Raw genomic sequence first — 22,766 nt, 5'->3', positions numbered from 1 at the left:
CAGGAAAGCGATATCCAGTCTCCAGTGATCTGTTGAAACCCGTAATTGGATAATGAGCATTTTTAACATCACAACCGAGTCACTAAGGGGATTTGCATATTATGCTATAGAAAACAAGCCCATCATCCTCAGGAATAGGCTCCTTTTGCAAAGTATGAATGATGTGTAGGGAAATGATGCTTGTTATTCTAATTTCTGACATGTTTTCTTTTTTTTCCTGGAAATTTTCATTTTAAGATGGGTTCAGGGAAGATGCTTGGGACCAACTGGGTCTTAATAGTTCTTTTTCACCTTCAATAACCATAGTTAAAAATTTTCATCTCCATTTAGTAAAAGAGAGTAGCTCACTTGACATTTCACTAAAATCAATGGTAAAATCGAGATCATAAAATTTCTCCTTTCCTTTAGCAACTTCTTGCTGACTGAATAGAAAATAGAAACAGTATTTAAAAGGCTGAGGAGCAGTTGTGGGGCAGGGTGTATGAACATAAGACACTGTTTATATAAAACCAAAACCAAACCTGTTGCTGACTCATAGTGACCCTATAGGACAGAGTAGAACTACCCCATAGGGTTTCCAAGGAGCGCCTGGTGAATTTGAACTGCTAACCTTTGGTTAGCAGATGTAGCTCTTAATCACTACGCCACCAGGGTTTCCACTGTTTATATAGAGAGCCTTTTTTTTTCATTATCAGGTTTAGGGCTCACAATAATGTGATTTCATTTTTTGAAAAGGACCTTGGAGTGCATCCATCCCAGTCAGTTTACACCTGGGGACACTAAGGTTCTCAGAGAGATTAAATCATGGCAGGTTGGTAGTTGAGCCTATTCTGACACCCACGTCTTCAGACTTCTATTTCATTTGCTCCTTCTATCACTCTGTTTATGTTTAAAGACATTTTACTCAGAGATAAAAGGTCTGCTTCAATCTTAGCCTACTCACTCACTGCCTTTTTCCATGAAGGGAAGTGTGACTTTGGCGGGTTGGCCATACTGACCCCACAATGAGTGGATGGGGGAGATGACATATGGAAGGTGGGATAAAAGGTGGGGAGGGAGGAGAAACTGCTGCCAACTTCTCTACCTTGCTCAGTTACTGGCGGGAAGGCGCTTAGAATGATGCCTACTAAGCGCTCAGTAAATATCACAGCTGCTGCTTCTGCATTTAACCCCCTCCTCTGGTCTTTGGCACAGAGAAAGTTCTGCATTTTTCATTAATTTACTTTTCTAAACAGAAGAAAAATTGTGGGAACATATGGAGACTTTTTTTTTTTTTTCCTTTTTGGTGGAAGGGAACATGTGAGTAAATGTCTGAATAGTTAAATTATCTCAGGCTACATTAGATCATTCTGTAATTTTGGTGGGAAGACAGTTTCTAGTCATTCTCAGTTTTCTGTAAAATCATTTAATTAAAAAAAAAAACTTTAAAATGTTAATCTGAAATATAGCAGTATCCTCAGTGCCGAAACAGAATAGGATAATTCCTGCCCTCTTTCAGAGAGTGAAAATGTATTTTCTTTGATTGATCAGAGAGCTGAATGTGATGACCTTTGTGGCTATGTTACCACTGTTTTCATGCCTTATATTTGTATCATTCTTTTAATACTCCAGAGTATTTTCACATCTTTCTCTCTTGCCATTTTGATATACTAATACTGATAGTCATAGGCTTTGCACAAATGAAAGATTTTAATCTAAGAAATTAACTTATTAAACATTGAATATATGCATTATGTGAACAGTTGCTTTTTTAGCTGCACCTTTTTTTTGCTTTGCCTTAAAAGAAAAATTTATGGAAGCATGTTAGCAAAGTCAGAAAGCTGTACATATGTCATTTTAATTTTTAAGGTTATGTAAAAAATTTAGCACAAAGTTATATTCCCCGCATTATATAGCAGATGTTTTGCAAATTAAATCCAACTATCAAAATCCAAAGGCAGATTTTACTGTCTTTGGTTTCTAAATATGGCATTTGATCTGAGAGTGGGCAATACTAATACTCTGCTAATAAGTAGTCCAACTGGACCAGTGTAAAAATGGCAGCACAGGGACTTCTGACCTCCTCCAACTTCATGAAGGGGAGAGAGACTCATAATCAACATCAACCCGAGGATGATTGCCTCTGAGGTGGAGGTTAGACACAGCCCTAGCCTCCAACCGCTCCATGGCCAAGAAGTCCACCGTTTGGTCTGCTGCTGGTCTCCTGGTCCTGCTGCTGCCATTTCGCTGCTGTGCTTGCTGCTGCTTATCACCATCTTGTGCTTTCTCTGGTGTTACAGCTCTCTGTCTCCTGGCTCTAGGAGGTACTCAGCACAGGGATCCCAGGTCCAAAGGATGCGCTTTACTCCCAGCTCTTCTTTCTGGTGGTAGTGAGGTCCCTTTTCTGCTCTGGCTCATTTTAAGCGTAGCAAGATGGCAAAACTGACCAATCCCCTCATTAGGGTTCCATACATCTTATTTGCATGGTCCTACCCCCCCCCACCCATGGGTTCCATGCACTTTATTTGCATTATTAGCAAGCTGTCAAATACCCTTCGTTGGCCACAAGCACCTTATTTGCATAGTCCCATACAGTCACCGTGTGGGAACTATAAGACCATATATGGCTAAAACAGCCCTATCAAGTAATTTATTGCATTACAGCCAGTGTTTCCCCGTGATAAGATGATGGAAAGGAACCTTCTGGCTAAAGAGACCCTGAACACCAGACTGGTATTAATTTGTGTATTTACCAAGAATTGACCAAGTTTTTTAAGAAATCAAACCCCTGTTGTTTAACTTGGCAGTTCTAACCCCATCCGTTGTCTTTATTTGCTGGCACAAATAAGCATGTGTTCAGGTGCCCCAAATAGTATATAAAAATCTCCCAACTGCTGAGGTCAGGTCTTCTGTGTCTGAAAGACATTATGAGAACAACAAAGCAGATAAGAAGTGTTAACATGTATCTGTGTGGTTCTATAGTGGGCAAAGCATACGCCTGTGCCTCCAAGAGCAGAACTGGTCTGTTCTTAAACAGGCATCAGTTTTAAAAGGTTTTGTTCTACTCTGTCCTTTTTCTCCCTGAACAAATTCTGTAAATATCATGACATGAATTGTACTTCTGACGAGTTTTTTTCTCTCTTGCCTCTTAAACAGTCGATTGGAAATGCCAAAACAACCAGGAATGATAATAGCAGCCGGTTTGGGAAGTATATTGAGATTGGGTTTGATAAGAGATATCGAATCATTGGTGCCAATATGAGAACTTACCTCTTAGAGAAATCCAGAGTGGTGTTCCAGGTAAGATGGGCATATATACATATGTATTTGTGTTACATTGGCATATCATCGCATGTTGCTGGTGTGCATCTTAATTCCAAATACTCTTGAACATATCATTGACAACATTACTACAAAACACACTTCAACTGATTAGTGTAAAATGGTGCTTATATGAGACAGGGGAATACCTCTTAGACTAATAATCTTTGGAACTGGTATTTATTTAGGTTTAATGGCTTTTATTTTTACCTATAGATGCTTCTAGGAAAAGCTTTGTTAAGAAGATGTGCTGTTAATTTAGATTTGTCTGTCACATTTTCCGGAAACCCCGGTGGCGTAGTGGTTAAGTGCTACAGCTGCTAACCAAAAGGTCGGCAATTCAAATACACCAGGCACTCCTTGGAAACTCTGGGGCAGCTCTACCCTGTCCTGTACGGTCGCTATGAGTCAGAATTGACTCTATAGCAACGGTTGTTTTTTTTTATCACGTTTCCCAAGTGATAGGAAAGACATTGCTTGATCTATGCTTTCAAAGAGTTAGAGTTTGAACTTAGTTGAAGAAAAAAATTATCCTTGTCCTTTTTCCTTTCTCCTTTTGGAATATAATATTGTTTAGATAGAACAGGGTAAGAAAAAAAATCTTCGCAACCCAGTTGTGAACTACTATCCAAAAATATGCTCAGTTGGGAAACATCATTCTGGTACATCTGTGTAGGATTTGCATTCACACATATGCTCTTGGTCATTTTTTATCTGAACATGTGAAATACTATATAACGCTGGCAGGCATACATTAACATGTTTACAGGTAAACTAAGAGAATGTGGATTAACCATTGGAAAACCCCTTGTAGAGGGCTCCTGGTGACCCCTGCATGCCTCATGTTGGAGATCCAGGGTTTCAGTAGCCCCCTTCCTGAATAACCACTGCATTGAGGTTCAGGTACCCCTGGCACTGCCATGTAACAGGGGCTGCCACTTCCATCTCCTGTCTGTTGCAGCTTCCAAAGAGTCTGGGACGTACTGAGAGTTATGCGTTTGGGCAGACTGCAGCTACTCTGGCATTTTTATGCTGTTAAATATATATTTTAAACAATCTAGACCTTTGGTACTTTGACTTTGGGAATGTGCCTGATTTGGAGCCCTGGTGGTGCAGTGGTTAAGAGCTTACCTGCTAACCAAAAAGGTCAGCAGTTCGAATCCACCAGCCATTCCTTGGAAACTCTATGGGGCAGTTCTCCTCAGTCCCATAAGGTCACTATGAGTCTGAATTGACTCCACGGCAATGGGTTTAGTTTTGGGTAGTTTCTGTTTTATAAAATATTATTATTGATTTTATAATATACAAACTCGAATGACAGATGATATAGTACTTTCGTAGATTTCTTACAAACAACATCAGTAGACCTCCCATTCTAAAATATAGCAAAGTTGGGATATTGTGTTTCAGTCCAAGTGTTAGGAAAACCATGGATCTGAGGGGTCCTGTTAGAAAGTAGTATTTTTTAGAAAATAGTACTGAGTATTAAAAAAACGGTTTTAGCTTCCCTCCAAAACACTGATCTATTATTATATTATATATATAAAATATATATTATTATAACTACAGCCATAGGTCACTAGTTCAGGAAGTATTACTATCAGACATTTTATGTTGAATGTGACCAAGAGATACGCACTCATATATGTATATATACATAAGGTTTAATCATAAATATATGTTAGGGAATTTAAAAAAGGACAATTTATTTCACCAACTCAGACAATTAAATATTAAAAATTTATTTTATGATTTAATTTTCTGAGTTTCAGATTAAAATGCTGTAATTGAAAACTTTTTCTTATTTCAAAGGCTGAAGAGGAAAGAAACTATCATATCTTCTATCAGCTTTGTGCCTCAGCAAAGTCACCTGAATTTCAAATGCTGCAGTTAGGTATGAGTATAGCATTAGATTTGTTGTGCTGGTATAGTTTTCTGTTAATTTCCGAGTTCATAAACTTATTTTTTTTTAAATGAGCTTATCTCATACTGAAATACTTATGGCTGAAATGGTAAGTCTGCAATTGGCTACAAAATAACCCATGGGAGGTTTGGGAGGAGTAAGGGTGGCTGTATGAAGGAAACTGAGTTGATTTTGAGCTGATACTTGTTTGAGATCAGTGATGGGTACATAGGGGATTATTATACTAGTCTGTCTTATATGTGTTTGAAATTTTCTTTAATTAAAAGAGAAAAAACTTAAAGGACTTTATCTGATGGAGGTCTATAGGGTTCCTGATGAGGGTAATAAAGTGTTTAAGGAGATTATTCCAGCACATAGATTGGATTAAAACCTTTAGGAAAGGGCTATTCATTTCATCAATTAAGATAAATATTTTACTTCATTATTTAATGTCGGGTTTTGTATTAAAACACAGTAACTGAAATCATAGGCAGCCCAAATCCAGACCCTGTGAGTTAACTGTGCTATCACTGCTTCTAATTCAGAGTGAATAGGATAAATGTCAAGGCTTTTTTATGAACTGCAAAACTTTTATTTCCCTTAATTGCAGGAAATGCCAATTACTTTAATTACACGAAGCAGGGAGGCAGTCCTGTGATTGAAGGAGTTGATGACGCCAAGGAGATGGCACATACCAGGCAGGCCTGCACTTTGCTAGGTAATTTAATTTATTCTTGAGCTCTTGTGAGCACTAGCTTTGTGACTCAAGCAGCCTTTGTTTGGAATATTAGCTTGGCTTCGTATTAATTGGTGAATATTATTGGGAGATTTGACATTCCTTAAAAAATGCTTTCAAATTGCAAATGGCATGAGGTTTCTTTTTGGAGTGATGAAACTGTTCTAGAATTAGATTGTGATAATGGATGTACAACTCTAATTTTACTAAAAACATTGACTTCCACACTTAGAATGGGTGAAATTTAAGGTATGTAAATTACACCTCAATAAAGCTTTCTTTAAAAAAAGACATTCGACGAGTTAGGGGAAGTAGGACTAACTTGAGTTCTTTGCTTACATTTTTACAAAATCTGAAGCCTGGAACTAAATGAAATGGGTTCCATTAGAGTATAAGTTTTGAGGGTATAATTTTGTTTTTGTTCTTTTTTTTTAATTATTTGTCTGTGTCTGTTCTGGAGCAGTTCTACTTTGTAGCACATGGGGCCACCATCAGTCAGAATTGACTCTACAGCAACGGTTTTTTCTTTTGTCCAGGAAATGTGGCTGAGCTGGCTTAGTGACAGAACGTTGTATCACATATGGGCTTATTTTAACATTTTTGATACTGCTCAAATGTCACTTATTTCTGGGACTTAAAAAATGTTGCGTCTACATGTGAATAAATTAATCTTTAGAACCATAGTGACAACTTTTAGAGAGAGGTGAATTAATTTTTTTAAAACCTCAGAATATAAATAACTCAAAAATCGTTAAGCTGGAACATCAAGGAGCACCCACAGATGAGTTAATTTAATTTAAAATCATGTGCGTTACTTGGCTAATCAGAGTATGGTCCAGGACCACTGGGGAGCTTGTTGGAAATACACACGCTTAGGCCCCATCCCAGACCTACTGAATCAGAATCTGTATTTTAACCAGATCCATTGGTGAGTTGTATGCGCACTCAAGTCTGAAAAAATACTGCTTTACTGCATAAGCAAAATCAGTTTGCAAATTGAACATTGTGAATTTGAAAAAGTCATAATGCAGGAGATGGCAAAAACATGCATTTATGAGGTCAATTCTTAATATGTTTAAGATTACATATTCAGAAATAACTTTACTATGTTTTACTTGCATATAATCATATTTAATGTTCTATAAATTCTTATTTTGTTGAAAAACAAAACCAGATCTAATAAAAAGCTGAAAGCTGTACAGCTTCCTTATCCTGCCTTATCCTTCAGGTCCTGCTCTAGCGCCATGTTTGGACACTCACTCGTCAGGCTGAAGTAGAGCACCAGCCTAGACACTTCTAATCTTGAGATCTACTGGACTTATATGTGGTCTGTAGTTAGAAGAAGTAATTAAATAATTTGACTTAAAAGAGTCTTATTGGGCTGCAAATTGCATTTGGAGTAGAGATAAAGAGAAGTGGTAATAATGTTAATAACATACTTTAATCTACTGTGTGACAATGATGTTGATAATTTGTTTAACATTTACCATTTGTCACATAGTGTGCTAAGTATGCTACTTGCATTATCTCATTTAATCTTCAAACTACCCGTTGAGAGAGAGTCACTATTATTATCCCCATTTCTCAAATGAGAAAATGGAAGCCTAGAAAGGTGAAGTTACCCGCCCATGTGAGATGGCAGGCTGGTAGTAGAGCCAGGCCTCAAGCCCAGGTCCATGACTCCCCATAGCCCATGCTCTCAGCCATGATGTTAAACTACCCAAAGTGTTAATGTCAACAAGGCTGAAAACGTTGTTAATTATGACACCTTGTCATGAACACAACATCTGTCAATATTTAAGAGTTAACAATAGACTTAACGTTGTCCACTGTAATTGTTTAGTTCCTGTTCTGGAATTAATCACTTGCTCATTTACTCTGTTGTTACAGGAATTAGTGAATCTTATCAGATGGGAATTTTCCGAATACTTGCTGGCATCCTTCACTTAGGCAATGTTGGATTTACATCCCGAGATTCAGACAGCTGCACAATACCTGTAAGTTCAGGCTAAGCTTAGTAGAATGGCAGTTGTGTCGTGTTTTGGTTTTGTTGGTTCTTATTTTATGGAAACAATATATTTATCACCAGAGAGATAATTATCAGAGAGCTATTTTTTTTTTTTTTATATTCTCCAAAGGAGAGTCTTGAATTGTGAATAAAAAATATGGATTCTAATATCTGAGGCACAGTGATTGCATATGTATATATGCGTGACCTGGGATACACGTCTGATTTCTGTAACAGAGGTGGGAAATGTTAGATGTGAAGGTTGGATTAGTGAGTCTAAAGGTTCATTTGGCCCATGAAACAAGCACCAAAAGTTGATAACCTTGTTTCAGCTGTAGAAAAGTAATATGGTTTAAAAATTATTGAAGAAATTGTTAGTAGTGCTTACTCCTGGGAAGAACTAGATGGCTGGCAGGGAGGGCAATGGGTAAGAAACTGACTTGTCCCTTTTAATCTTGTTGAATATGGTACATGCACATCTATAATGGTTAAAATTAATAAATTCTATCTCTATGTAATTATTAGTGACTGGGATATAAATGGCCCCACAGGAAGTTAGAGCTGTGAGGGTTCATGTTATGCCCTTACTTAAATCCTTGAGAACTCCTCACTTCCTGTTCAGCTTATCTCTTACCACTTCTCACACTCCACACTCTAGCCATTTACATGCCAGTCTGCCTCTGTCTCCTGCCTTAGATTCTAGATTCTTTCTGCTGAGGATATGTTGATGGTTCGTCGTCCTGCCTGGTCAGCTCTTACCTTCTACCATGCAGATCTGACTCAGCATTTCTTCAGAGATACACGCTTACCCTTCAGCTTACCTTTATTTTGGCATATATTATATTGTACTATAAAGATCTCTCTTACTTGCCTTTCTGCACTAGGATTTGAGGTCCTTGAACACGGGAACCATACTGTTTATTTTAGTGTTTAGAACTGTAAAATGATTTCTATTCACCTCGTTCTTGGTTGCCTTTTTTTCTGTGTATTTATAGCCCTTTGTATAAAAAACAGATTCCCCACTCCTATAGGGAGACAATCTATTCCCTGTCTTTTCTGAATGTAGTAGTTTTGTATTACATTAGATATGTGAGACATAATATAATAAAAAATAAATGAATTTATGATTTGGAGAGAAATCCTATAGTATAAACGATTTACTTGTGAAAGGGACAAGAGCTAGATGGGCAGAAAGCTGGGTTCAGATAATTTTCTTTATGAATATTTGATGGGTAAATTTCCTAAGTCAGAGATCCTCATTTTAGATACATGTTTTTTTTCCAGCCTCTTCTCCTAATGTACTTTTTTAAAAAGGGCAGATTGACGATCCTGATTTAAACTCTGATTTCTCCTGAGGAAATATTGTAGACTGACCTTTTTTATTTAACAGCTTTATTGAAATGTAATTTGCATACTGTTCCATTTACCTACTTAAAGTGTGCTATTCAGTGGGTTTTAATATAGTCACGGGTATATGCAACCATCACCATAAGTCAATTTTAGAACATTTTTATCACCTTAAAAAGGAACTCTATAGTCTTTAGCTATCATTCTCTCATCCCCTCATTTCCCAGTCAAAGCCCTGTTGTTGTTGTTGTTGTTAGGTGCCGTCAAGTTGGTTCCGACCCATAGCGACCCTATGCACAGCAGAAAGAAACACTGCCTGGTCCTGTGCCATCCTTACAATCGTTGTTATGCTTGAGCTCGTTGTTGCAGCCATGGTGTTAGTCCACCTCGTTGCGGGTCTTCCTCTTTTCTGCTGACCTTGTACTTTACCAAGCATGATGTCCTTCTCCAGGGACTGATCCCTCCTGACAACATGTCCAAAGTATGCAAGACACAGTTTCACCATCCTTGCCTCTAAGGAGCGTTCTGGCTGTACTTCTTCTAAGACAGATTTGTTTGTTCTTTTGGCAGTCCATGGTATATTCGATATTCTTCGCCAACACCACTATTCAAAGGCGTCAGTTCTTCTTCAGTCTTCCTTATTCATTGTCCAGCTTAGCTCCTTAACTCTTAACCACTACACCACTGGGGTTTCCAGTTGATATAAATGAACTTTTAAAATGTATAGCCTTTTGTGACTGACTTCTCTTACTTGGCATAATGTTTTCAAGCTTCATCCATGTTGTAGCATTTATAAGTATGCCATTCCATTTTATGGCTGAATGATACTCCACTGTATGGATATACCACATTACATTTATCCATTCATTAGTTGACAGACATTTTGGTTGTTTTTACCTTTTGGCTTTGGCTATTACGAATAATGCTACTATGAAAATTCATGTACAGACTAGACTTCTTTTAAATGAACTCATTGATTCCTGCGTCCCCGTCTTTGCCTGTGTGACCTTTCCCAAAATGCCAAGGAAGTCATCACTAAATTTAAAAATATACCAGCTTCACTATCAGTCTTTCCTAAAATTTTAGGACACTAATTTCCCCTTTGAGATGTCAAGAAGTGATTATCTTGGAGGAGGAGTACTTTCAGCCCATGGAAATTTTCCACAAGTTACTTCAGCCTAGTTCTTTACTTGTCCACTTTGTTGATTTGACAATAACTATAAGTGCTTTTTTTTTTTTTTTTAATAAGTGCTATGGGAGCCCTGGTGGTGAAGTGGTTAAAGTGCTTGGCTGCTAACCAAAAGGCCAGCAGTTCAAACGCACCAGCTGCTCTGTGAGAGAAGGATGTGGCAGTCTCCTTCCATAAAGATTTACAGCCTTGGAAACCCTGTGGGGCAGTTCTACTTTGTCCTGTAGGGTTACTATGAATTGGAGTTAACTCAACAGCAAGGGGTTTGGATATTTTGTGATTTATAAGCACTACAGTTTAACCATTTGGGAGGTAAGATTAAATTGTTTCATTCTTATTTGGATCAACTATCAATGTTCATGGATGCAGCAGTTAAGAAGTCAAATGATGAAGAAAAATGTAAAGTCTCAGTAAACACAAAATGTACAAAACAAAACAAAAAACACAAACAAAAGGAATTTAGCACAGGAGAGCAAGGGGAACAAAGAAAACATCAGCTCCACAAAAAAAGCACTAGAAAATGACGGCAGTAAACTCACACCTATCAGTAGTCACACTGAACGTAAATGGCTTAAATGCACCCATAAAGAGACAGAGAGTGGCAGAATGAATCAGAAAATCAGGACCCATCAATATGCTGTCTACAAGAGACATGCTTTAGTAACAGAGAAATAAATATATTAAAAATCAAATGATAGAAAAAAAGTATTTCAAGCAAACAGCAACCAGAAAAGAGCAGGAGTGGCAATACTAATCTCAGATAAAATAGACTTTAAAACAAATCCACCATAAAAGACAAGGAAGCACATTATATAATGATTAAAGGGACAATGAACCGTGAGAATATAATGATCATAACCATGATAAACATCTGTGCACCCAATGACAGTCTCTAAAATACGTAAAACAAACTCTAACAGCACTGAAAAGATAAATTGACAATTCCGCAATAGTAACAGGAGACATCAACACACCACTTTGAGTAAAGGACAGAACATCTAGAAAGAAACTCAACAAAGATACAATTGGATTCTTATACACAGATAAAGAGAACTACGAAAAGGAAATCAGGAAAGCAATACCATTTATAATAGCCCCTGAAAATATAAAATGCTTAAGAGTAAATCTAACCAGGTATGTAAAAGACCTATGCAAAGAAAACTACAAAACACTACTGTGAAAAAAACAAAAGAGACCTACATAAATGAAAAACATACCATGCTCATGGTTAGGTAGACTCAACATTGTGAAAATGTCAGTTCTACCCAAAGCAACCTACAAATACAATGCAATCTCGATCCAAATATCAACAGCATTCTTTAACGAGATGGAAAAACTAATCATTAACTTTATATGGAAAGGGAAGATGCCCTGGATAAGTAAAGCACTGTTGAAGAAAAAGAATAAAGTAGGAGGACTGATACTATCTGACCTCAGAACCTACTGTGCACCAACAGTAGTGAAAACAGGCTAGTACTGGTACAGGGACAGACACTTTGACCAACAGAACAGAATTGAGAACCCAGAAGTAAATCCATCCACCTACAGTCACCCAATCTTCAACAAAAGCCCAAAGTCCATCAGATGGGGTAAAGACAACCTTTTTAACAAATGGAGCTGGAAACTGGTTATCCATTGTTAAAAAAAAATGAACAGGATCCATACCTCACACCATATACAAAAGCTAATTCAAAATGGATCAAAGACTTTAAAACCAAAAACTATAAAGATCATAGAAGAAAAAAGAGAGTCAATACTAGGGGCCCTAATACACAGCATAAATAGAATACAAATCATAACTAACAGTACACAAACACCAGAAGATAAGCTGGATAACCAGGATCTTCAAAAAATTATACACTTACGCTCATCAAAAGACTTTGCCGAAAGTGAACCTACAGACTGGAGAAAAATTTTGGGCTATGACAAATCCAACAAAGGTCTAATTTCTAAAATCTATAGGAAAGCCCAACACCTCTACAACAAAAAGACAAATAATTAAAAAATGGACAAAGGATATGAAGACACTTCACCAAAGAAGACATTCAGACAGCTAACAGACACATGAAGTAATGCTCGTGATCACTAGCCATTAGAGAAATGCAAATCAAAACTACAGTGAGATATCGTCTCACCTGAACATTACTGGCACAAATCACAAAAACAGGAAATAGCAAATGTTGGAGAGGCTGCAGGGAGATTGGAATTCTTATCCACCACTGGTGGGAAGGCAAAATGGTGCAACCATTTTGAAAAATGATATGGGTGCCCCCTTAAAAAGCTAGAAATACCATATAATCCAGCAGTCCTACTCCTAGGAATATATACTAGAGAAATAAGAGCCATCATACAAATAGACATATGCACACCCATGTTCATTGCAGCATTATTCACAATAGCAAAAAGATGGAAACAACCTAAGTGCCCATCAACAGATGAATGGATAAACAATGTATATACATACAATGGAGTATTACCCAATGATAAAGAAGAACAATGAATCTTTGAAACATCTCACAACTTGGATAAATCTGGAGTGCATTATGTGAGTGAAATAAGTCAATAACAGAAGGACAAATACTGTATGAGACCACTATTATAAAAACTCATGAATAATCTTTGATGGTTACAAGGGAGGGGAGGAGTGGTGAGGGAAAAACACTAACTAGACAATAGGTAAGTGGTAACTTAGGTGAAGGGTAAGGCAGTACACAATACTGAGGAAGTCAGCACAGCTTGACCAAGGCAAAGTCATAGAAGCTTTGTAGACACATCCAAACTCCCTGAGGGCTCAAACTACTGGGCTGAGGGTTGAGGACCATGGTCTCGGGACATCTAGCGCAATTGGCATAACATAGTTTGTAAAGAAAATGTCCTGCATCCCACTTTGGTGAGTAGCATCCGGGATCTTAAAAGCTGCCTCCAGCAGACTAAGTCTAGCATGACTAGATGGTACCCAGCTGCCACCACCGACTGCTCTGACAGGGATCTCTATAGAGGGTTCCGGACAGAGCTGGAAAAAAATGTAGAACAGAATTCAAACTCAAAAAAAGGACAAGACTTACTGGTCTAATAGAGACTGGAGAAACCCTGACATCCTTTTAACTCAGTACTGAAGTCACTCCTGAGGTTCACCCTTCAGCCTAAGATTAGACAGGCCCATAAAACAAACAATAATGAATGCAGCTCAATCATGAATATGAGAGTAGATGGGAACACCAGTCCAGCGGTAATGACAGGAAGGCAGGAGGGGACAGGAAAGCCGGATGAATGGAAATGGGGATCCCAATGTCAAGAAGGGGAGAGTGCTGACACGTTGCAGGGTTGGCAACCAGTGTCACAAAACGATATGTGTATTAATTATTTAATGAGAGACTAATTTGCTCAGTAAACTCCCATCTAAAAAAAAAAAACCCAAACTCAAGGCCGTTGAGTCAATTCCGACTCATAGCGACCCCGTAGGACAGAGTAGAACTGCCCCATAGAGTTTCCAAGGAGCACCTGGTAGATTCGAACTGCTTACCTTTGGGTTAGCAGCCATAGCTCTTAACCTCTATACCACCAGGGTTTCTTCTTCCATCTAAAGCACAATAATTAAAAAAAAAAAAAAAAAGGAGAAAAAAGAAGTCAGAAGACAAATCTGCTGCAAAAGTCCTCCTTAAGGTTTTAAAAAGTAAAGATGTCACTTTGATAACTAAGGTGCCCCTGATTCAACCCTTGGTCTTCTCAGTAATCTTACATGCATGTGAAAGCTGGACAGTGAAAGATGAAGCCCAAAGAAGAATCGATGCACTTGAACTGAGGTGTTGGTGAAGAATATTGAATATACCATGCACTGCCAAAAGAACGAACAAACCAATCTTAGAAGAAATATAACCAGAATCTTCCTTAGAAGCAAGAATGGTGAGACTTCCAGGCTCCCTGAATAGGTCACATTCCTCTTCAGTGGAATCATAGCAGACTGTCCTTCTTCGTAGTGATTTTACATCTTGGGAATAATCATTTGATTAATATCCATTCCCTGATTACTGGAACTCTAGGAATGCAGACACCATGTCTGTTTTTCTTACTGGCATGTAGTAGTCACTCAGTAAATTTCTCCTAGCAAGCTGATTTTTTGATTGACTGAATGTGCCCTAAGAGAAATACAAACAAAATATTTTGAAGAGTCCAAAAGGAGGGGTAATTTTTGAAATGAGCTTTTGAAGAGATTGCAAAGCGCTGTCTAGATGCCGGTTTGATGGCTGATTATGATTACTATCATTAATCAGCTTCAGGTGATCTCGGTGTTTGTTATAACAAAGAAATTGCTGGGTTTTATTTGTTTCCTCTTATTAACATTTATTCAGGAAATTCTTACTCGACTGACCTGGTCATAGGAAGTAATCCATTCTCTTTTGGCAGCCCAAGCATGAAGCCCTCACCATCTTCTGTGAGCTCATGGGTGTGGACTACGAGGAGATGTGTCACTGGCTCTGCCATCGGAAGCTGGCGACTGCCACAGAGACATACATCAAGCCCATTTCCAAGCTGCAGGCCACAAATGCCCGTGATGCATTGGCCAAACACATCTATGCAAAGCTCTTTAACTGGATCGTAGATCATGTCAATCGGGTTCTCCACTCTGCTGTCAAGCAGCACTCTTTTATTGGTGTGCTGGACATTTACGGGTAAGGATATTTGGCTAATAAACCAAAGACAGCATTTGTTTCTAGAGATTATATAGCAACTCTAAGTGGGTATCGGATTCTGTCTCCTACTGGTGAGGAGAAGGAAAATCCTGTTTATGGTAATTCGAGAGTACTTTGATACTGGTGACATAATTGTATGTTGTTTAAAATTTAACTAAAACTCAGGGCTAGTTTAGTAAGCTAGTGTGTGAAATTGATAGGTTTTCAGAGTCATGGTAAATTATCACTCAATTTCTAAAAATCTAATTTTATTTGCTACTTGGTTTTCCTTGACTACCCTTCTCTAACTTTTAAAACCCTTTCTGTACATTTGTCCTTTTTTGTTGCCTAATTTTCGTTTTCTGGTTGAAGTTTTCAAAGAACACCAATGAAAGAGTGTGCTTCTTGGCTCAGATAGATACATGAGACTAAATTGGCAGCTCCTGTCTGGAGGTGAGATGAGAAGACAGAAGGAGACAGGAACTGGTTGAATGGACACCGGAAATACAGGGTGGAGGGGAGGAGTGTGCTGTCACATTGTAGGGAGAGCAACTAGGGTTATGTAACAATGTGTGTATAAGTTTTTGTATGAGAAGCTGACTTGAATTGTAAACTTTCATTTAAAACACAATAAGAAAACACCAGTGAGATCTCTATTTGTATTTCCATTCTCTGTATGTGTAGAACTATGAGTCTATAATTTGACAAGTGCAATGCTTTTATTATAATTCATATAGATTCATAGTGTTGAACACTTCTGCATGCTGGAGACTGTAAACAAATCTCCCTGCAGCTTGGCTGGTGCTCATCTGTTAGGTACACACTCCATGTTTTGTTGTTTTTAGGTGCTGTCCAGGCAGTTTTGACTCACAGCAACCCTCTGTACAATAGGTGTTGATAGTGGATCCCAGTAAAATGAAATCCTTGACAACTTCAATCTTTTCTCTATTTATCATGATTTTGCTTATTCCATATTACTGATGTACAAACCTTTGTCTTTACTGAGGTGGGAAGAAAGTTTCACAGTGTTGGTGAATTTCCCGTTTCTTTCCTTTCAACACGTGCATTTTGAATATTTTTAAAAAGCTATTTGTTTCTTTTTTTCTCCTCATACTGTTTTTCGTTTTACATTACAGATTTGAAACATTTGAGATAAATAGTTTTGAACAGTTTTGTATAAATTATGCAAATGAAAAACTACAGCAACAATTCAATATGGTAAGAATTTTCATCCTTGAATAATATTCTGCTATAAATTATCCTCTTGAATTCCTAGTCTGTGTTTGAAGCCTGGTTCCTGAAAATGAAATCTTGAGTTATAATTGTTGTGTGGGGTTCAGAACAGCTAAACTGCTGAAAAACTGATGATTAAAAAATAATGCAACATTAGAAGAAATGTTTTATGGTCCAGGTGGGATTCAAGATGATCCTTAGATTGCTGTCTGAGATTAATGAAAATTTTGTTCAAATAAGCTAGAGTGAGGGAAGCAAGAAGTGTGTTAGTGGCAAATGGAGTATGAAGCTTTGAACCCGGGAATATCCTTTGATTTGTTGTTCCTGAAGCTAAGTATGTGTCCAGTGATGACTTTTTTAACTCTTAGTTGCTTTATTAGCAAGATGTCATAATTGAAAATCAGAAGTTGAAATATTCTTTTTAACAGTCTGAGACATTCACTGAGCCAGTGGCTATGGGAATATTGGGTGAGTGGCTCTGGTTTAATTCTCTTGTGAAATAGTAATATTAAGTATCTTTGAGGATTACTGTGCTGTTGGGGGATTTGGAGGTACATAAAAATGAGTGACAAAAGGGTATAGTAATGAAGAGCACATACCCTGGAAGTGAATTGCCTAGGTTGGAATCCTGCTCTGCATTGACTACCCAGGGAACCTTGGGCAAGTTAATTGACTTCCCTGGGCTTTAGTTTCCTCATCTGTAAAATGCAGATAATAATAGTGTCTACTGCATATGGTTGTATAGATTAAATGAGTTGGGATGTGTAACGTGCTCACCACATGCCAAACACACCTCTAAACACAAGCTAGAGGTAGTTATTAGTATTGATGAAAGAGGACCTTAAAAATGAGTCACCCACAGGAATTGGAGGATAGGTGGAAGAGAGCTTAAGGGAGGAAGAGATCTCTTAATGTCCTTATCTTACAAAAAGAAGAGTAAAGTGGTATGGTCTGTAGTTAATAGAACAAAAAATATAAGTATAAAAATGTTATTTTAAGTTATGAAAGTAAAAAGAAAACCCAAGAGCATCTAAAATTAGTAATATTGAGAGGAAGACGAGGGGCAATAGAGAGGTGATGTGTCTTGAGTTGAACTACATCCACCTCACCAGAAAATCAGTAGATATGATTTCAAACTGATAAATCAAGAGGCAGAGCCAATATGGCAGAATAGACAGACGCTTCTGGTGAGCCCTCTTTACAACAAACACCCGAAAAAAAAAAGTGAAACGAGTATATTTATGACAACCTAGAAGCCCTGAGCATCAAAGGCAAGCTTAGAAAATGAACTGAGGGGCAAGGAGAGGAAGAGACAGTTCAAAAGTGGAGAGCAGTTACTGGACCTGAATCGCAGGGAGCCCTCAGGCCCTATTCCTGGAAGTGGCGGCGGCAGCGGGCTGGTACTAGCGTTGGGCCGCAGTTTCTTCAGGCAGAAGCAGCCAGCCACACAACCTACTCACACTTCTGGAACCAGAGAAGAACAGCGTTCTCGGCAAAAGCTAAGTACTTGCGTATATTTTACCAAGCCCCCCGCCCCGTTCCCAAGACAGCTTCAGCGGCTGACTTCCCTGGGCCTGAGATAGGCACTGTTGAGCGCCTAGAGCCATTGTCCCAGCATCAGAGAAGGAATAAATTTGCAACTGGGGGAAAAGATAATTTGCCATTTCCACTGACCGGGGGAGCTCAGCACGGAAGTCGTTCCTGTCCAGGCATAAATGGTCCGTGGACTTTGAGTACCTTTCCCCTCTGCATGGACCTGTGTGGGCCTATTTCAGGAGAAGAGGCCCTTGTTGACAGACTACAACTGTTTCAGCTGTGCGGTGGAGTAGAGAGTGTTTGATGTTTGATGTTGCTTTGCCTATTAAACAGGGTCCTCACCTACCCACATCAGGGGCCTAAGGACTGGTGGTTCCACTCAGATCACCCAGCCACCCGCGACAGTGGAGCAAGGATAACTGGTACCTCCCAGTCCTTAAAAACAAAAATATTGGGTGCCCATGATCTGTCTGCAGAACCCACCCACCTGTATGCTATAGGGAAGAGGGACAAACTTTCTTCAAGGACATGTGGGGGATGAATCTCAGCCTCCTGCCTTGTTCAGAGTGTGAACCCCTGCTGCAACCATATGCTAGTACCTACACCAATCACCCCTGAACCTCTAAGACTATAGGACAGGGCCTGTACCACACACATGATGATCAGCTACCTGGGCACCTGAACTGAATTCATACAAGAAAAGCGAATGGACTCCTAGACTGATATAACTGATAACAGCTCTAGCCATCTGGGGACAGGACGTCAGAGCTCCAAAGGTGAAAATAATCAAGTTAGGTCACTCACGCAACACATACGGGCATATCAAAACAAAACAAAGCAAGAAGCTACAACATAGTAAGCAAACATAAAATAAACTAATACAACAACTTATATATGGCTCGGAGACAACAGTCAATATCAAGTCACATAAAAAAACAGACCATGATTGCATCAACAAGCTCTCAAAACGAAGAATCAAGGGATCTTCTAGATGAAAGTGCATTCCTGAAATTACCAGAGGCAGAATACAAAAGACTAATATACAGAACCCTTCAAGACATCAGGAAGGAAATGAGGCAATACGCAGAACAAGCCAAGGAACAGAGAGATAAAGTAGTTGAAGAAATTAAAAAGGTTATTCAGAAACATAATGAAAAACTTAATAAGCTGAAAAAATCCCTAGGCAGAAAAAAAAAAAAAACTGTTCTATTTATCTCAAACAATAGAAGTTTAACAATAAAATTACACAAGTAGACAACTCAATAGAAAGTCAGAGGAGCAGAATTGAGCAAGTAGAAGGCAGAATTTCTGAACTTGAATATAAAGCACTTGTCACTAATGCATTTGAAGAAAAATCAGATAAAAGAATTAAAAAAAATCAGGAAACCTTAAGAATCATGTGGGACTCTATCAAGAGAAATAACCTACAAGTGATTGAAGTAGCAGAACAAGGAGGGATAACAGAAAATACAGAGAGAATTGTTGAAGATTTCTTGGCAGAAAACTTCCCTGATAATGTGAAAGATGAGAAGATATCTGTCCAAGATGCTCATTGAATTCCACATAAGGTAGATGTTAAAAGAAAGTCACCAAGACATATTATAATCAAACTTGCCAATACCAGAGATAAAGAGAGAATTTTAAGAGCAGCTAGTGATAAACGAAAAGTCACCTACAAAGGAGAGCCAATAAGAATAAGCTCAGACTACTTGGCAGAAACCATGCAGGCAAGAAGGCAACAAGATGACTTATATAAAAAATTGAAGGAAAAAAATTGCCAGCCAAGAATCATATAGCCAGGAAAACTGTCTATCAAATATGAATGTGAAATTAGGACATTTCCAGATAAACAAAAGTTTAGGGAATTTGTAAAAACCAAATCAAAACTACAAGAAATACTAAAAGGAGTCCTTTGGTTAGAAGATCAACAATATCAGGTATCAACCCAAGACTAGGACACTGGGCAGAACAATCAGAAGTCAACCATGACAGGAAAATAAAAAAAATAAAGATAAAACAACTCTCAAAACAGGATAACAGCCATGCTATTATGTAAAAGAAGACAACATTAAAACAATAAAGAGGAACTAAGAAATGTAGTCATAGATCTTCCATATGGAAAGGAAGATAAGGCGATAAAAAGACATAAAAGTTAGGTTTAAACTTAGAAAAATCGGGGTAAGGTAACCACAAAGGAGACAAGCTATCCTATACATCAAAATAAAATACAAGAAAAAAATAGAGACTCAGCAGAAACAAAATTAACAACAATGAATATGAGGAAAGGACAATATATAAATGTAATCTGCTCAGCACATGAAATTAAATGGGAAAAAGAAACTGTCAACAGCCCACCAAAAAAAGATATAAAAATGATAGCACTAAATTCATACCTATCCATAATTACCCTGAATGTAAATGGACTAAATGCACCAATAAAGAGACAGAGTGGCAGAATGGATTAAAAAACAAGATCCGCCTATAAGCTGTCTACAAGAGACACACCTTAGACTTAGAGACACAAACTAAAACTCAAAGGATGGAAAAAAATACATCAAGGAAACAACAATCAAAAAAGAACAGGAGTGGCAATATTAATTTCTGACAAAATAGACTTTAAAGTGCAATCCATCATAAAGGATAAGGAAGGACACTAAATAATGATTAAAGGGACAATACACCAATAAGATATAACCATATTAAATATTTATGCACCCAATGACAAGGCTGCAAGATACAGAAAACAAACTATCAGTATTGAAAAGTGAGATAGCTCCACAATTACAGTAGGAGACTTCAACACAGCACTTTTGGCGAAGGACTGGAGATCAGGAAGAAGCGCAATAAAGACACGGAAGATCTAAATGTCACAATCAACCAACTTGACCTCATAGACATGTCCAGAACAGTACACCCAACAGCAACCAAGTATACTTTCTTTTCTAGTGCACATGGAACATTCTCTAGAATAGACCACATATTAGGTCATAAAGCAAGCTTTAGCAGAATCCAAAACATTGAAATTTTACAAAGCATCTTCTCTGACCATAAGGCCATAAAAGAGGAAATCAATAACAGGAAAAGCAGGGCAAAGAAATCAAACACTTGGAAACTGAACAATACCTGGCTCAAAAAAGACTGGATTATAGAAGACATTAAGGGTGGAATAAAGAAATTCAGAGAATCCAACGAGAATGAAAACACTTCCTATCGGAACCTTTGGGACACAGCGAAAGCAGTGCTCAGAGGTCAATTTATATCAATAAGTGCACACATAAGAAAAGAAGAAAGGGCCAAAATCAAAGAATTATCCCTACAACTTGAACAAATACAAAGAGAGCAATAAAAGAAACCCTCAGGTACCAGAAGAAAACAAATCATAAAAATTAGAGCAGAACTAAATGAAATTGCAAAGAGGAAAACAAAGAATGAACAAGGCCAAAAGGTGGCTCTTTGAAAAAATTAACAAAATTGATAAACCACTGACCAAACTGACAAAAGAAAAATAGGAGAGGAGGCAATAACCCGAACAGGAAATGAGATGGATGATATTACAACAGACCCAACTGAAATTAAAAGAATCATATCAGATTGCAATGAAAAATTATACTCTAACAAATTTGAAAACCTAGAAGAAATGGATGAATTCCTGGAAATACACTACTTACGTAAACTAACACAAACAGAGGTAAAACAAGTAAATAGACCCATAACAAAAGAAGAGATTGAAAAGGTAATCAAAAACTCCCAACAAAAAAAATGCCCTGGCCAGGACGGCTTCACCTCGGAGTTCAACCAAACTTTCAGAGAAGAGTTAACACTACTACTGCTAAAAGTATTTCAGAGCATAGAAAAGGACGAAATACTCCCAAACTCATTCTTTGAAACCAGCATATGCCTGATACCAAAACCAGGTAAAGAGACCACAAAAAAGAAAATTACAGACCTATATCCCTCATGAACTTAGATTCAAAAACCCTCCGCAAAATTCTAGCCAATAGAATTCAACAACATATCAAAAAAATAATTCTCCATGACCAGGTGGGATTCATACCAGGTATGCAGGGATGAATCAACATTAGAAAAACAATTAATGTAATCCACCATATAAATAAAACAAAAGACAAGAATCACATGATTTTATCAATTGATGCAGACAAGGCATTTGACAAAGTTCAGAACCCATTCATGATAAAAACTCTCAGCAAAATAGGAATAGAAGAAAAATTCCTTAACATACAAACCCAATATCCAACATCATTCTAAATGAAGATAGCCTGAAAGCATTCCCCTTGAGATCGGAAACCAGACAAGGATGCCCTTTATCACCACTCTCATTCAACATTGTGCTGTAGATCCTAGCTAGAGCAATTAGGCTAGATAAAGAAATAAAGGGCATCCAGGTTGGTGACGAAGAAGGAAAATTATCTCTATTTGCAGATGACATGATCTTATACACAGAAAACCCTAAGGAATGCTCAAGAAAACTACTGAAACTAATAGAAGAGCTCAGCAGAATAACAGGATACAAGATAAACATACAAAAATCAGTTGGTTTCCTCTACACCAACAAAAAGGACATTGACGAGGAAATCACGAAATCAATACCATTTACAGTAGCCCCCACCAAAATATGAAATACTTAGGAATAAGTATTACCAGAGATGTAAAAGACTTATACAAGAAAAACTAGAAAACACTTCTGCAAGAAATTGAAAGAGACCTACAGAAGTGGAAAAACATACTTGCTCATGAATAGGAAGACTTAACATTGTGAAAATGTCTATTCTACCAGAAGCGATCTATACATTTAATGCAATTCCGATCCAAATTCCAACAACGTT

At 37.8% G+C, this 22,766-nt stretch overlaps 1 protein-coding gene across 4 annotated transcripts in view; it reads left to right on the top strand.

The window, feature by feature from the left end:
- MYO5A (myosin VA) overlaps window positions 1-22,766 on the top strand; it is a 264,645-nt gene that overhangs the window by 90,338 nt on the left and 151,541 nt on the right. For all 4 annotated transcript variants that reach the window (XM_049904982.1, XM_049904981.1, XM_049904980.1 and 1 more), the window contains exons 6-11: window positions 3,136-3,279; window positions 5,113-5,194; window positions 5,814-5,921; window positions 7,830-7,936; window positions 14,888-15,153; window positions 16,290-16,371. In XM_049904982.1, coding sequence (XP_049760939.1) covers window positions 3,136-3,279; window positions 5,113-5,194; window positions 5,814-5,921; window positions 7,830-7,936; window positions 14,888-15,153; window positions 16,290-16,371 — 789 coding nt within the window. The remainder of the gene's footprint in view (window positions 1-3,135; window positions 3,280-5,112; window positions 5,195-5,813; window positions 5,922-7,829; window positions 7,937-14,887; window positions 15,154-16,289; window positions 16,372-22,766) is intronic.

The sequence above is a fragment of the Elephas maximus genome, chromosome 12, assembly GCF_024166365.1.
Source record: "Elephas maximus indicus isolate mEleMax1 chromosome 12, mEleMax1 primary haplotype, whole genome shotgun sequence".
NCBI lineage: Eukaryota > Metazoa > Chordata > Mammalia > Proboscidea > Elephantidae > Elephas > Elephas maximus.
This window is presented reverse-complemented; position numbering and strand designations above follow the sequence as displayed.